The 17,576-nt window shown below is 35.2% G+C and overlaps 2 protein-coding genes across 2 annotated transcripts; both read right to left on the bottom strand.

Moving 5' to 3' along the window:
* Nucleotides 1-1,995: 1,995 nt before the first annotated feature.
* On the bottom strand, nucleotides 1,996-3,694 carry LOC100262565 (purine permease 1-like). Its single transcript, XM_002285683.5, has 2 exons — nucleotides 2,697-3,694; nucleotides 1,996-2,598 (listed from the first exon to the last, which is right to left on the bottom strand). The coding sequence occupies exons 1-2, from the start codon at nucleotides 3,408-3,410 to the stop codon at nucleotides 2,257-2,259; spliced, it is 1,056 nt and encodes a 351-aa protein (XP_002285719.1). The 5' UTR covers nucleotides 3,411-3,694; the 3' UTR covers nucleotides 1,996-2,256.
* A 7,242-nt stretch (nucleotides 3,695-10,936) lies between these two features.
* LOC104882493 (uncharacterized) lies at nucleotides 10,937-12,348 on the bottom strand. The gene has a single exon (XM_010666058.3). It carries the CDS (start codon nucleotides 12,250-12,252, stop codon nucleotides 11,212-11,214), a length of 1,041 nt encoding a protein of 346 aa, XP_010664360.1. The 5' UTR covers nucleotides 12,253-12,348; the 3' UTR covers nucleotides 10,937-11,211.
* Between the last annotated feature and the right edge of the window lie 5,228 nt (nucleotides 12,349-17,576).

Here is a 17,576-nt window from a genome sequence, read left to right as displayed (position 1 = left end):
GTGATGTACAGAGACTCCTTCAATTAGATTTCACTTTAATTCTCTCACTGATGCAACTTGCAATGGTTTAAGCCTCTCACTAAGCCTTAACCATTCAAGGTGATCTTTAACCTTGGATTACCCGTCAAAAGCTCGCAAGAGATAACTAATGGATGCCTCCTAGGAGTCCAAAAGCTTACCAAGTGTTGGCTATTCTAGAAAATCCTACCCTGAAGTCACCTCCCAGAGGCTCGCAAGGGGTAAACTAGTGCATTTCCATGGTTGAAAATCACTTGCCTTACCAAGTGTTGGCCCAGGTAACTCCAAGGTGTTTTAAGTTAACTAAAAACATAGAAATCACTAAAGGATTTCACTTCCTCTTCATTACTAGCTAAAACCACAAAGCTTTGCATTCTTGCACTTGGAACCTTCCCCGGCAACCTTAGCTCCAAGGAATTAGAGGTTTAGTTACTCATTCTCTGGGGAAAACTCCTCAGAGAATTCATAACTTAGAAATAAACTGAAAATACAAAGTGAGAAGGTAAGGCAGTAGAAAGAAAAAGACCTTTACTTGCTTACCCAAACGGTTTACAAAAGGAACTCCTCCCTGAGAACAGGCTCTCGAGAGGTATATATATCAACATAATATAAAACTAATTGTTACAAAGATATTTAGTCTTTTTACTAACTTAAAAACTAAGGAATCATGTAATTGGTGGTTTACAAGGAGTATTTTGGGATTTAGACAACAAAAATCTAATGGAAAATATCTCCCAATGTCGGTAGCAAGCTTCGGGAGGCTTCAGGAACCATTTCGCAGGAGAAATATGGTGTCTGCGAAATTTCGCAGACACCCAAGAGGGCTGCGAAATTATTTCGCAACACCGAGCTATCTTCACATGGCTGCGAAGTTGGCTTCCACCTTGAGGTTCCCAGCTCCCTTCTCGCGGCATGGTTCGTGCATCGTCAGAAGGAGAAACACCTTACTGTACAAAAATGCTGCGAAATCACTTCGCAACAAAAGGGTGATTTCGCAGCACTTTGCAAAATGTTTTCTTCAGCTCGGAGTGATTGGCTTGTAATGGCTGCAACTTCTTCGTTTCAACTCCGAATTGCACACCGTTTGAAGCATTGGATTGTTGACTTCCTGAGCTTTAAAATGGTATATAGCATGCATCATTTGGACTTCATAAAGTGCTCTAAAAGTGGCTGCTACGACTGTCATCAAGAATATGCTTTATGGCAGATTCTCTTTGCTTTTTCTCCTTGCAATCCGGATTCACTCTTGGAAAATGACTTCTAAGCTTTACCCAAGATTCCTCATAGCTCTCCTCAGTCTTGACTTGTTTTGGTGATCAAAATACTAACAAAAACACCAAAACTTACACAAAGTGATCAAAATTGCTTTAAAGGATCCTTAACATGCCAATTGAGTTAAAAGGCCTAAACTACTACTCAAAAGTGTTTAAAAGGATTAATTACAGGCTATCAAATAACACTTTTTGAGTAGTAATCATTATTCACAGGCTTAAATTTTATTATATACTTTTAATGATCAAAATCGAAAGCTTGATATATATGGAATTGATATTTTAGTATTTTCTAATTTCTTTACCTTAGTATTTTATGATATAATTTAAATTTTTATATTTTAAAATAACTGTTTTATTTATTAGAAAACTTTAACAACTGAATTTCGAGCGAGTTGACTATATGAGTTGGGAGGCTTCACCAATTAAAGTCCTAGCCTGTGAGCGCAGCTCGCGTCTTATTCGCTTCATATCAATATCATCCACTACAAAATATGGAAAATATAGTTGTTGTGGTTCATTTGATACTGTGGCAGTTGACGAGAGTAGTTGACACCTACCTCCAAATGAGTGCAAGTGGTTATTGGGATCAGAGGTTGTTGAGTTGATGGTAGATAAAAACTCTAAATTTGAAAACACCCATGATCTTTTTTCTGTGATTTCATAAACCACTAAAATTGAAAACTAAAAAAACAAGACTTGCTCATTCTTGAAATTATCTTATATAGAACAATTAAATGATCTCATTTTCAACATGTTCCGCTCACAGCGGTTGTAGAATTCAAGTAAATTCAATATTCAAGCATGTATTTAGGAACGAAATTCAAGCATTTCCTTTACACAGATTTGGTGAATCAGCTAAACTGCCTGTTAACATACGGACGAAGTATTTCTTTAAATTACCTGGTAAATGCTTATATGTAATCCTGTCCCTTGCCTTCCGGGGAATAAGAAAGATATTTGTTTGTCATGGATTGACCGTTTGAGGCAGCTCCGTCTCGGAAGTGGGATTCTTCTTTTTCTTGCTATCCTTTATCTCGCCGTAGAAGTAGGAAACAAAGCCCCACAGAGAGAGAGCCAGTGAAACCCCCTTCTCTGCTTGAAATTTTTCTCGGAAGAAAATAACAGCCAAGATCTCTGTCACGGGGAGTAGGACAGTAATCACAATACCGCATACCAAAGATGAAGCGCTAAAGATGACTCCTATTGATACTAAGAAGAAACACTGCCATATGATCCCATTCCATACCACCACCAGATAATATTTAGCTTCTCCAAGCTCGTATTCTTTTGCTTCTCTGGAAATTGCCTACAAAATTAAATGAGGAAGAAGCAAACATAAATTATCAATCTTCTATCTGGTTGAATATGTTAGGGTAATTGAGTGGAGAGAAAAGAGAAATGCACCTGAAAGTCATTATTAACCAACATCCCCACTGTGCAAAAGACGGTGGCGAAGAAGCACATCACCATTTGAATCTCCATGACCAGTGAGTAGGTTATTGCCTGCTTTGTTTTCTTGTAGGTTAATTCAACCAAGGGGAGAATGAAACCATAGAGCGCTGCAGCTGCAAGTGTCATGACAAACCCGAGGTAATATTCTTTGTTGGACTCATTAGTAGGGCGGTCGGAGCTAGTGTGTAAAGCCAAGACACCGGCACCGATACTCAACAGAAATATGGCATTTACGGAGTATGAGGTGAACTTTTGTTTCACCAAGAGGAACGCGAAGGCTGCTGTGAAAGCGAGCTGGCTTGCGACAATGAGAGCTGATGTTGAAACGGGCAGTTTTGCTACGCCATAGGCATAGAGGTAGTCATCGAATCCGGTGAGGACACCGATAACAGCGGAGGCCACGAACAGAGGAGGTTTCATGAAGAAGAGTTTGGCATGGGAGTCTTGCTTGGTTCGGCGGTGCATGTAAGTGATGATGAGAGGGACTAGGATCAAGGGCCACCCAACCGTTTCCAACCAACTGGAAAACCATATTCTCTCGCCGCCAAGAACGAAATACAGGCGCATCACCAAGGGACCACCGCAGTTTCCAATTGAGAGAATCACACAATTCAGAACCAGGAGAGCTTTCCTCATGTTGCTGCTCAGCTGAACTTCCGCCGCCATTTTTTGGTTGGTAGGTCCCTCTCACTCTCCCCCTCCCCGCAGTGTGTAAATGAGGAATCCGGGTTATTTTAAGGCACAAACATGACGTCGAAATAAGAGTCAATTATAGCGACAACATTAGGTCCCCCCTCTATTATATTGAGATTTGACTGACGAACTAAAATAGTGTGGGTCCAGAAGCCATTTTGATGCATGGGGTGCTCTCTCATCCTTTGAAATCTCGTTGTCTTCCTCGATCGTAACAACCATATCAATACAAAAATTTGCCTTTTATCATTGTTTGAATAAAGGTTTATGGGTCCCAAAGGTCTTGACAATTTAGTAATGAAATCTCGTCTTTATTTGAAATTTGGAATCAAAATAACATAGATGTGGTCCGATCCTATGCATACATCAAACAAAAGAATACGACAAAAGGAGCCATGATTTTTTGGGATTAAAATATCTAGTTGCACATGCCGTATGTGTCTGAAATTGGTTTGAGAAACGCTTCATCAATTTTTTCATCTCCTTGATTGTCTTGTACGTTATTAAAATTGAAAATTTGTTGGACACGCAAGTGTAGAGATTGCGGTTTCCTCCACCTGTCCCTCTCAAGTTCAAGACCCTTAGTCATTCAGGATAGACATGAAATCCTTTTGGAATCATTCCGTTCGGACCAAGATGAATTCCGTCTGACACTAGAAGTGAGAGGGTTCCCCTCTCCCACAAGGTCAGACGGAATCGACAACCTGGGCTCGTTGGACTCTCAGACGGGAAAATCAGTCTAATCAAGTCCTTAGGATTTTTGGTATGCATGATCAATCGCATCTAACCTCTGAGTGTCAGCCTAGACACCCGATATTTAAGCGGCAGACGAGATCCCATTACACCCAAAATTTAATGTCAATTAATTGTTGCACACAATCCCAAACATTGGCAGACTAAATGGACAATCAATTGTATGGTCCAAGATTTTGGCACGTCAACGGATGACACCTGTCAAGCGCCTTTATCTGATATGATTGCCCAGTCGTGTTAAGGACAATCATCATTATAAGAAAGGTTAGAGTGCATAGTCAGCACTACAATAGTAGTGCCATTAGTTCTATATAAGTCTCTTAAAAAGCACGAATAAGATATGTGTGCACGATGCTCATTCTCTCCCACAAAATAGCTAAAGCTATTTTTATCTGACTTTAAGTTTCGGAGGGGCGTGCTCATATCACCAATCCGGACATCATTTTGTATAAAAAAGAAGTTCGTCTAACTCTAGTGCAACTGGATAGACTCCTTAAGAAGCACGAAAAATGAAAGAAGTTTGCTTGACTTCAGTGAAGCTAGACAAACCTAACTCCAGTTGACTTGACACCGATAAAGATAAGAGATTTAAAAGATTGATCTCTCTAATCATTATCTTCATTATAAGAGTTCAAAAAAAAGGGCAGCACCACCAGTTCCAAATTAATGGTTAGACTTACAAGGGTCCAATTATGCTTTAGTGAAGGGGACCCATTTTTTTTTGGCTTCTTCTATTGTGTAAATCCTGTGCACCCATTCAAAGTAGTAAAACCTTCTAGATGACTAGTGTGGTGATTATAAGATAATGTTGTAATCCGTGCAATGATTTATGGTGAAAAATAGGGAAAATGAGAAAGAAAGAACACGTAGATTTAACGTGATTTGGCAATTTACCTACGTCCACGGGAACAAGGAAAAGGACTTTCACTATGTATTGAATTAGGGTTACATAAAAGGGTATTTATATTAATCATTTGGAATGAAATTCCAAAAATACCCCTAAACCGTACCGCGAGGGACATCGCCCCCCGCACCCCCAACCTATCATTCATCCACAACAATAGAAATACAAATCTGAATAACAAATGTCTTCACTCCCATATTTGTCCATTTTTATTTATATATGTCTTTAACTCTAATATGAACCACATACTAACAATAATTAAACTAATACCGTAGCATTCACCTTTTTGGGAATTTTGGGGTGGGAAACTAGTAATGATGACGTAACACATGGCAACTCTCTAATTCCCGAGGTCCACCTATGCATAATGCTTTATGTAGGCACAAACCGCAACTCTCGGAACCTATCCATAATGCTTTCAGAAGCATCCGGGCCTAAACCACCAGTCGACAATGTTGTTTGTGCAAGGTTTCAAACAAGGTTATGCTCTCCCTGATTAGGTTTCTTGAACAGAATTAATACTTTTTCTTTAGATTAGGATTGTGTGTACGTTATGCACGTTTGGCCATCACCAAATGCTAAATAGGAACAAGTCAATGACAAAATTGAAATGTTTATGAGAGAACTATACTGGTAATCGAAAACAAAATTGATTGGGCATGCAAAGCAGTCGAGGACAATAACCTATTTTATTTTGATTATCAAGATTTGGTGGGAGGGATCCATTTCCAGAAGGTTGCTGGGACCAAACATGCTATTAACTTGTGTTGTCGTTGAAGGACTGCCATGGTTCGTGCTTCAGTGCATTAATTGCTTAGTACACATCCCCTTTTCTTGAAACTCATTGAGGGGTATGGATCTTTCTTTTTCTTTTTTTCTCTTTTTTCTCCTTTTGGTTAGCTTTTTTTTTTTCTTTAACTCTTCTCTTCAATTTCTCATCATGTAATTCCCCGTTTGATGGCCACATGTTTCTTGGGTGGACCATTTGGAAATCGGGGATGAGAAGGAATAGTGTCATTATGAGTTTGTGCATTCTCTACAGTCACTTTCCAGCTGCAAAAATTCAGAAACAGCTAGCATATACCCCTTGGATTTTCTGCCAGCTTGGAGGAACATTGCTATTTCTTAAGGATAGTGCCTCTAAAGAGATGCATTGATCCTGGAAATGAAAACAAGAGCATGTCTGGAATATCGGGGAAACAATCAATAATTGGCATTATATTGAAACGATGAATCCTTCTCAACCTAGCAAATTCAATGATAAACTCTTATCTGTTTGCTATGGACTGGGGGGCCATCACTTTTACCTCAATGTGACAGACCAAATTAGAAGCTGCACAAATACGTACCAAACCACAACCCTCCCTCCTCGTATTCTGCTTTGCAATCTTTGATTATCTTCTTAATGTCCAAGGCTGAAGAGTACAGTTTCAAAATGACCTTGTGTTTTGTTTTTCCTCCTCAAGTCTCACCATCGGAGATAACTAAAAAGGATATGTCTGCACCCGAAATTGATAATCTTTCAACTGTATGTTGAACGGAGCTTGGACACCCATTTGAGAGAAGATGCATACGCCAATATCCCCCAAAAGTTATGATGGAATAGTAGAAGTTGAAATCAATTCAAGTGGTATTTGATTTTTTACTTAATTTTAAATATAATTTAAAATTAAATAGTGTTTAATAGTATTAAGTATTAATTTTTTAAATTTTTTAATATTTTATTTTTATTAAATATTAAAAATTAAAAAAAATCAATATATTATTTTTTTATTTAAATTTTTTAAATATTCTAATTTTTGTATTCAATAAAAAATTATAATAATTTATAAAAAAAATTAGAAAAATAAACAACTCAATGTGTAACATCAAATTGTTTTCAACAAAAAAAAAAAAAAGGAAAACCAAAAACAAATATCCTTTGATTTTTTGGAAATTCGCATAGCCATTTATTCACATACAAAGTCAACTTGACCACCATTATATATCAAAATACTTAGGCTACGACCCTAACATGAGATTTTTAATAAGAGTACGACAGTTTAAAAAAATAATTCCTAATCCACCGTTGCAAAAAAAAATAATTTCAAATCTACCATAATTTTTGCCAAATAGAAGAGAGAACATTATTTCCTTTTAAAATCATCTATTTGAAAACGATTTATATATATATATATATATATATATAGGTATAAAAAAAATCGTCTTTTAAAGACATGAATTTTAAAAAAAAATTACATACTAAAATCGTCTCTTGAATATAAAATTTTGCATTCATAATAATAAATAATTTTTTTTATCATGATTGATACTTTATTAATTGTTGGGATATTTATTAGTTTTTTAGTATTTACATGAACAATATTATTGGTTTTCTTACAATCATGATAGTAGGTGACTTAGATTCTTTAATATTGAAAACTTTTGATAATTAAGGATTGACTTGGTGTTTATATTTATGATATTGTGTATTTGAATTTCAAGGCTTTTATTTGGATATATAGTTTTTGTAAAAATAATTTCTTAATTTTTATTTATTATTTTTTATTTGATCAATTTTTTTGAAACTTATAACATTAAAAATTGAAAACAGATAAAAAAATTTGATATAACAAAATATTTCCTCAATTTTTCTTAATAAAAAATAGTTAATCATTTCTAATTTTAAATGTATTAAATTATTTTTAAAGAAATATTTTATTAAATTTTCAAATTACTTTAGTTGTTTATCATTTATAATTACTAAATAAAATATTTTAATAGACAAATGATTATTATTTCTTTTTAAATTGATTAATACTTAAAAAATTATATCTTTTAATGCTGAAAATTTTATTGAAAATTAATTTATTTTTGTATATTTTATTCCTTCTACAGTTAAAATTTTAAATTAAATATTAATATTTTTATTTTAAAATTTGTATAATAAAATTAATTTCAAAATTAAAATAAAAAATTATTTATTTTGTAAATAATTATTTAATAATTTAAGAACAAATTTGTTTTTTATAAACGCATTTTTCACATAAAATTGATAATAATGTTTTTAAATTACAAAGCAAAAGAAACAAAAAATATTAGATAAATATTATTATCTTATAAATAAAAAACAATATCAAAGTAAATTAATTTTATTAGTTATAATTAATTGAATTAATTTAAAATTTTTGAACATTAAGAAGAAAATATTTTTTAAATCAATATTTAAATATTAAACATAATTTATATTTTATAAATATTATTGTTGATAAATATCTCAATAATCATAATTTTTTTATATATTAAAATTGATAAATAAAATTAATTAAAAAATCGTATTTTGAAGAGACAATTTTATTTTATTTTTTAAGAAATCGTATCTTTAAGAGATAATTTTAGTATGTAAATTTTTTTAAAAATGAATTTTAGAAAATCATATCTTCAAGAGACGATTTTTTTGGTATATAAATCAATTTTTGAATAGACGATTTTAAAAGAAAATAACAAAAATTACAATAGATTTGAAATTTTTTTTTTTTTTAAATTACCATACTCTTGTCAATAATCCCCATAAAATGTAACCCAAATAAGTGCTTAGTACAATATTGGTCCACTATTGCATAACTTAATTAAGCTTTTAAGTTATAGTATTGCATAACTTAATTAAACTTTTAACTTGTATGGACTAACAAAACAATCCATATCAAGCTTCATCGCAACCTTAAAATTTAATTTCCGAAGTTTCATTGCAACCCTAACCTTAATTGCCCATCATTTTGCTTGGTTGATGACTTCGGCCTCTCTCTTAATGTGACCATTTCCTCATGGATTTTAATATTGAAAAATATCTTAAATTCTTAATTAATATTTAAAATATAAAAAAGAAATATATATATGCTACATAAAAATTTTAAACATTTTTTTATCAATCTCCATCTTAAGTCAAATTTTATTTAGTTAATCTTTCATGTTTTGATAATATATACTATTACGCATAGTGTGTGTTAGAGTTTTCTTGCATGATATTGCCAGCTCATGATTCCCTTGTTTTTTATATCATTTCCTAATGAGAGAATAATTGATTTTACTTTTAATTAAAATTCATTTTATAATCTTTTGTGTTACCTTTGGTTCTAAAAATATTTGACAAAGGGTTTGATACCTGTCACAATACCAAGCGCAAAACTTAAAGGAAAAGAACAATAGGAACAATATAAAATATTTAAGGCTTTGGCGTGATTTGATTAATTATATCTATATCCATAAATAAAAAATATTATTTTATATTCTCACTTCTTATATCAATACCTTGAATTATGAGCTACTTTCACATTTTGCACTCCCCCATCTTACCTTATTGTCCATATTTTATTGGAATTCCTTCATCTCAAGACCGGAAAGAAACCCACTTTAGTCGTGCATAGCACGCAATTGGAAACTTCAAAGGTGCCCATTGCAAATCCATCCACCAGTTTTTTCTTGATTGAGACGGGCCTGTCTATCTTTTGAAAGTAGGCCCAACCGGATGATAACAGAGCCCAGCTGCAGCACTTTGAAGGGCGACCCAACCCAGATCTATGCGCTGGGATTAGGGTTCCTTCTGCTTCTAATTCTTATAACTCTTGTCAATTCCTTGGATGGGCGACAGGCACTCCCTCAGATAATCATTCTCTAACACTAGCCAGACCTATCATCATCATTACAACTTGGCTCACAAATTGCAATATTAAAGACTGTTCTTATCTGTTAGCCGATGTCATGCGACTCATGCCAACTCAACTCACTAACTAAAGTTGTAAATTTATTTATAGGAAAAGGGTATGTACTTTCTTGGCCCTTCCACGTTCTCTAAAATAAAAAAGTTCACGAAGATAATTTATTTAATTGATGGCCATCTAATGACAATTGACGCACACTCTTTAGACCTTTATGAGCATTAATGGGCTTAAAAAAATGGTGACAATGTGAAAACGCTGTCATATTAAGTCGTTTTTTAACAATTAGTTAGCGTTCCAGATTATATTTATCTTATAGTATATAAAATTTATTGCCTTGGATTAAATTTCGTTTTCCCTTTCAAAAATCCTTCATTTTAAACTTTTCGCTAACCCTAACTTGGCCCACCGGAGAATCTTTACGTGCCTGGAATGTTGACACCAGAAATAGTGTAAAAGCGAAACAGACAAAACAGATAAAAAGAAGGGAAAAAGTGGGAGAAAAACAGAAGGGAGATGTTTCCTGCCGGCGGCTTAGAGCCTTAGACTCGCAGCTGTAATCATGGTGGCAATATGACTTGTCAACAACGCTCCCACAATTATTCCATGTGACACATATCTTTCAAATAAGTTACATCCATGCCTGCCAAACCACATGCATCAGAGCTTACCCAACAGTCTCCAGCCACGTTTCCAAGTGATATAACTTCGATGCAGATACGGTTGCAGAGAACCTCCGCCTTTCTGTCGCAGCCCAAACAATGTCTTGATTCCTTAAACGCGAAGCTAGAATAAATTAATTAGAATTAGCTAGTCAAAGTATTGTAGCATGACAGTTACCAAACCCATTAAGGTCCACTGGACATCGCCTTCATCAGCAATCTTGTCAGAACCTCCTTCCCATTTTTCTAGCACTCTACCTGCTCCTATCGGCTATCCTATTGTCTTTTAGTCTTATTAAACAATAAAGTCAAGTGCATCTATCATTATATCCACTTCTCAGGCATATGAACCCTATTGCTTTTTTTGTTACTAAATATAAACTTTGTTTAATACCAGTATGACAACAATGACGCATGGAGCACATGGAGCACAGGTAGGTCCAAGGATGCCCTCTTTCTGCTACTTAAATCCACACACCATGAATATATCTCAATGTAATACAAACAATTATATAAGCCCCAATTCATATGCACAATACAATACAAACAATCATGGAAGCCCCAATTCGCGGAACTTATTACAAATCAGTGAAATCACTAGTGTGACGAACTGCAGATTGAAATCACACCAATATGGGTTCATGCGTGCTGGCAACTTGGTTTATTACTGATCACTAGTGTAACAAACTGTAAATTGAAATCGAACCAATATGCATGCTGGCAACTTGATTTTGGTTTGAAGGGGAAAGGATGTACTAGCATTAGCAATGCTGTTGGGCTGGAGCATGAGAGGAAGCTCCGGCGACCCCAGGTGGGCCACCAGAAGGACCTCCGGCTTGATGAATTTGGGCATCGTCCTCAACTGATCCTGTAACTGTTTGCTCCCCATAAGCCCCTGTGGTGATTGTCTCCTGGATTTGTTCGTGTTCTTCAACACAGAGGGGTGGGGGTACTGCTGGAACCATCACCGGCTTTTTCTTCTTCTTAGCTAAGCAGAAGAGACCAGCTGCGAGGAACGCGAGGAAGAAGAGGCCACCCAACGAGACGCACACCGCAATAATGGTGGTGTGGTGGCCTCCGGAAGGTGGCGGAGACAGGACTGGTGGTGTTGGTGTGATTGAGCCATTAGTTGGGGGTGCAGCGTAAGGAGGCGAGGCATAAATTGGAGGGGAACCGTAAGGGGGATAACCATAATGAGAAGGTGGTTTTGCAACTGGTGGTTGTGCACCTGGTGGTGTTCCTTTTGGTGGCTGTGCACCAGGTGGCTTCCCATTTGGTGGCTGTGCACCTGGTGGCTTTCCATTTGGCGGCTGTGCACCTGGTGGTTTTCCATTTGGTGGCTGTGCGCCTGGTGGTTTTCCCTTTGGTGGCTGTGCACCTGGTGGCTTTCCATTTGGTGGCTGTGCGCCTGGTGGTTTTCCCTTCGGTGGCTGTGCACCTGGTGGTTTTCCGTTTGGTGGCTGTGCTCCTGGTGGTTTTCCCTTCGGTGGCTGTGCACCTGGTGGTATTCCATTCGGTGGTGATAGTGGAGGTGAAGCAGTATAAGGAGCTGGCGCTGGTGTTGGTGTTGTGGTTGGTGTAGGGGGCTGGTACCCACACTTACATGGTGGCATTGGATGTTGGGGTGGGGGTGGGGGTGGGGATTGCGGCATGCCATGGTTACATGCGGGTGGAGGTGGAGGTGGAGGTGGAGGAGGTGGCGGTGGTGGCGTGACTGGGTTGCATGGAGGCGGCGGCGGCGGTGGAGGAGGTGGTGGTGGTGGTGAAGGTGGTGGAGGGGGAGAATAGTACGGGTAACGCATATTGTAGGAAAGGACTTGGAAGATTGGGTATGATCTGCAGATTGCACTTAATTTAGTACAACGAGACGGAGAAAATAGGTGAGGGTGTGAGCTCTATTTGTACTAAGTGGAGGTCTTAGAGCAATTCAAGTCTTAAGTGGCTTGCTCCCTTGCTAAGTTCCTGTTGAGTTGTATTCACATTTAAAATTGAATCGAATCATAGCAGTAGGGGCTCACCATTAAGCAGTAGCCTTGTTGTCGGCGACACGCCATCTTAAATCCATTCGCATGCCTAAAATGAAAAAGAATATAAATAATAAACTCATGAATAGGGTCAGGCAACTCTTTGTTTTATATGTCCAAATAATTTGTAGTTAGTGAGAAGCATTGTTCCCTTAAAAATATATTCCACCAAGTTGCACAAAAACTAACTCAAAGTTGAATACACCTTCTGAGTTGGGGATTCATTGACCAAAGTTTTACATCTGCGCAAATCTTAGTTAACCCATGTGAGGTGATGCAAAATAATAATGGAAATGTTGAGTAAACTCCCATGTCTAGCTTGAAGCAGATGAGTACAGATGGAATCCCAGTTTGCTAACTTGTTCTATGAAGAACTCTCTCCTTGGGTTTTCTCCTTTCATGGAACATTAGATCGAGAATAAAAAATCTTCCATTTTTTATGGTGACATAATCAAGTTGCCTGATCATGATGACAGTATTCCTAATTAATTAATGAATTAATCATCTATAGAGTATTGCTAGTGGTCACCCCGATTACTCACAATGACGTAGATGGTAAATATTTGCAACATTATGGGCTTTTATGTTCATTAGTATTCAAAAAGCAATAATCAACCAGCTGTTTGAAATGAATATCAATCATCTTTCTCTTCCTTATTCTTCTTTTTAAAGTCTAAAGTCGATTTGTACGGACATTGAATTCTTGATGTGTTGCTAATTTGTACCACATGTTCATTGCCTTCCAATGGCGCATTGACATCATTTCATGCAAGAAAACACTTCAAAATATTCTCGTCACATCCATAGAATTTTTTCATCATCCTGGATCAGCAGCAGGTGGCGACTGATACAAGGGCATGTAGCGGGAGCCATGATACTAATTTGACTCAAGTATTGATGAAACCCAAATGCTCATTCCCATCCCAAATTTTCAATTAATTAAACTCGTATCTCGTGACCAAATTGTGATTAATGTGCATTTCAAACACTAAAACATGATGAATATTTTAAAGCTCCATATATAAAACAGCAACTTGGGGGTAAGGGTGATGTCCCCTGCCAGGAACATTTCAGAACATATATATATATATATATATATATAATTATTTTTTCCTGGAAATGATGATCATATTATTATAGTATTAAGTAAGGTAAATTTTATTGTAAGACATAGGTTTCGCATTTAGGAAGCAATTGACGAGTTATCAAAAATTTAATTAACAACTTAATTCTTTGACTGATGCTGCAATTTAAATCGGCTTAGTTGCATTCACATCCTTAACCCTTTGGCTTCTTAATTCTCCCATTCAAGTTACTAATATGTATGTCATTACATTAAATTATGTTTGGTTCAAAAAATACGAGGAAAAGAAAATAAAAAGAAAAATAAAAGAAAAAATAAAATAAAAATAAAAATAAAAGCCTATTTTAAATCATTTAACTTATTTTAACTTTCTAATATAAAATTTAAATAATTTGAAAATATTTAAAATTTTAATTATATATTTTTTATTTTATATAGGATAATCAAACATGATAAAATTATTATTTTTTCTCTTCTTAACACTTTTTGGAACCGAACACAATCTAAAATTTACGAAGTTTCAATAAAATTGACATATAAGTGATAAAAATGATATAATTTGCCTTCTTTAAAAAATAATTAATGGATTTTATAATATCATAGTACGTCAATACATTTTGAGGAAGGTGAACAATGTCTGATCCTCATCTACATGACATGAAACTTCAGAACATCTACCAAGGGAGTATAAACTGGTACCGTAACGCAAACAAGAAGGTCAATGCGCAAAATGTAATTAAAAATTGAGTTAGTTGTTGAATTCGTAATGCTAAAAAAATCATCGAGGCAGCATTAAAAGCACATGCGAGGTCCAGTTTCACACATAATAGGCGGATTCAATTTTCAACCCTACATGAGAGGGCATGTGATGACTGACAAATCGTAGGGGTTTGATTTTCTTGCTTGCTATGTGTCATGCCTTGTAAAACAAACCTAAATAAAGAATGAATTGGCTATGGGGCTGCATACACGATACACCTACCCAATTGTCCGATCCGAGTTTTGGGTTGTCATAAAATCTTGGCTCTAGTTAGACAATACAGTGAATCATAGCTCAAGTACCCGAGGCATTGATACCCCAATTTCTTCATTGTTTTCTTTTAAAAAAATCCTTTTGTGCTATTTTGGTTAGTCAAATGAGATTCATATTTAGTTATGGTGAGTTATAAACACTTTTACAAGAGATTATTTATAAGTTAAATAATATATATATATATATATATATATACTTTGTTTTAAGGTTTTTGCGATGCGGGAAGTAAGGAGAGAGATTGATCACTTCTTTTAAAATTATATTGAATAAAAGTTTTATTTTTTAATTCTTTTTATTTTATTTTCTGGGCAATCAAACATGGGTTTCAAGGAAAAATCATCCACGATGTTTGGCTAACTTGGTGTGATCCAAAGATGTTAACATGAAAGTGAAGAATCCAAAGGCAGTGTCATAAAAAACAATAGTGTATGAAATAATTTAATTGTGTTTTCAACTTTAAATTGATAGGAATAAATCCTCTTTGTTAGTTTACCTCAAATAAGGTATGGAGGATTCTTACTAGGTATTAGTGATTCTTGGGGATTATTGTCTAATTTAGTTTAATCTTTATTGTTAACAAATCTAATAGTCGAATCTAAAAGATGGATATGAGTTTTTGATTGAAGAAATGAAAACCAAAATTAGTTGTTACATTTAATTGGTTTCTAATTTAGTTTAATCTTTATTGTTAACAAATCTAATAGTTGAATCTAAAAGATGGATATGAGTTTTTGATTGAAGAAATGAAAACTAAAATTAACTATTACATTTAATTGGTTTCTAATTTAGTTTAATCTTTATTGTTAACAAATCTAATAGTCGAATCTAAAAGATGGATATGTGTTTTTGATTGAAGAAATGAAAACCAAAATTAACTATTACATTTAATCGGTTTAAGAGATTTGTAAAACATGGTCAATTGAGTCAAACACAACATTGAGGAGGGAATTGGAATTTAAAATTTTTTCAATTAGCGCACTAAATGAATGTAAAGAGATAGAGATAAAAAAATCTAAACTTGATTTTTATAATGGTTTGATAATTTTTACTTATGTCCACTCTTTTCAATTTCCTTTCAAGAGTTCTACTAGATCAAGGCTTCTAACCCAAGCTTCAACTCTTACATGACTTGGATTCAATGCTTCTAATGGGCACGTACAACTAAGCTCTTCAAGTTTAATCTTAACTTGAAGCTTTAACACTCAACATTTCTAAAGGAAATTTAGGTTTTAACTTTACTTAATCCTGGCTCAATAAATGAATAAGTACAGAAAAATGGAGGATGAATACAAAGGGTGCACTAAGAATGATTTGTAAGTGAAAGATTAATACAGAAATGAATAAGAGCTTTGAAAGAGAGAAAATGGTAGATGGACAATCCAATGTAAGTGTTCTCTTATTAATAAATGCATACGAGTTTTCTATTTATAAGTTTTTAACGTTGGACACCTAAAAAAACATAAATAAGCCTTGATTGGTCGAGCTCCAATTTGATTGGTTCACTAGTCATTGGATAATAAATGCATAGTAGGTGATCATTAGTCTTTGTTTAAATTCGACTGGGCCTCGACTATACCTCAATTAGGAAAAATGTAGCCTAAATCAGGTATGAAAACTTCCTAGAAAAAAGAGAATTTTTTTGCACACTTGATTGGTCCTTGATCAAGAAAAAGCAATTGATTTGATCGATTCTCAACTGGTTGGCTCAGTTTAAGCTTCTCTTATGGTAACATATTGATATCCCGTGATGTTATCTTTGATGAACATACCTTCTTATTTGCTAAATTGCAGTCCAAAGAACAGGTAACTTCTTCTTTCAGCTCTTCATCCACTTCCATTCCTTGTCAAACCTCTTTTCCACTAATGATTCTCCTTTCTTCAACCTCTTCTCCAACCAACCCACCAATACCTCCTGCCACCTCTAACCAAAATGTAGCATCACTTTCTCTCCTTTTCCTACCCATCCTATGATCACTCGATCCAAGAATGACATTTTTAAACCAAAGGCTTATCTTATTTCTACCATTCCCACTTCAATCCTTGAAGTTCTCTAACTTAGCCATTAGAAACAGACCATGGCTGATGAATATCTTGCTCTCCTTTGAAACAATACTTGGAATCTTGCCCCCCCCCCCATTAATCGCAAATTGATCGGCTGCAAATCGGTGTTCAAAGTCAAGGAGAATCCCAATGGAACTATAAACAAATACAAAGGCTGTTTAGTTGACAAGGGCTTTCATCAAATAGCTAGACTTGACTTTAAGGAAACCTTTAGTCTGATTGTCAAATCGACTACCATTCGCATTGTTCTCACCACTGTCTTTCTCAATGGAAAGTTTGACAACTAGATGTTAATAACACATTTCTCAATGGCAACCTTCATGAAGAAATATTCATGCATCAACTTGAAGGCTTTATCGACCCTCTTAACCCGAACTATGTCTGCAAGCTAAATGAATATCTTTATGGCCTCAAATAGGCCCCTAAAGCTTGGTTCAAAAAGCTACAACAAGCACTTGACACTCTTGGTTTCTCATCAACTAAATTCGATCAATCCCTATTTATCAACATCACACCTACTCACTCCACTTACACTCTAGTAAATGTGGATGATATTCTTATCATACGCAACAATGATCAGTTTGTTCAACATGTGATCACTTAGCTTAACAACCAATTTGCCCTCAAGGATCTTTGAGATATTGATTACTTTCTAGATATCCAAGTCAAGCATACATGTACTAGAATGCACTTGTCACAGGCCAAGTATATCTCCAATCTACTTTAAAAAACCAATATGCTTCATGTCAAGCCAATTCCCACACCTATGGTATCTAACTAGTCCCTATCTAACTTTGGAAGTGCTCCATTCAGCAACACTCAACTCTATAAAAGCATTGTTGGTGCCCTCTAATATGCCACCATCACATGTCTAGATATCACCTATAGTGTCAACCGAGTTTGCCACTTCATGCAAGCTCCTCT

The sequence above is a fragment of the Vitis vinifera genome, chromosome 18 (genome assembly GCF_030704535.1).
Source record: "Vitis vinifera cultivar Pinot Noir 40024 chromosome 18, ASM3070453v1".
Taxonomy (NCBI): Eukaryota; Viridiplantae; Streptophyta; class Magnoliopsida; order Vitales; family Vitaceae; genus Vitis; species Vitis vinifera.
This window is presented reverse-complemented; position numbering and strand designations above follow the sequence as displayed.

Coding starts and splice junctions, on each gene's coding strand:
- LOC100262565 (XM_002285683.5), bottom strand. CDS start 3,410: ATGGCGGCGGAAGTTCAGCTGAGCAGCAACATGAGGAAAGCTCTCCTG. Junction 2,599..2,696: donor TGGTTAATAATGACTTTCAG/GTGCATTTCTCT, acceptor TTAATTTTGTAG/GCAATTTCCAGAGAAGCAAA.
- LOC104882493 (XM_010666058.3), bottom strand. CDS start 12,252: ATGCGTTACCCGTACTATTCTCCCCCTCCACCACCTTCACCACCACCA.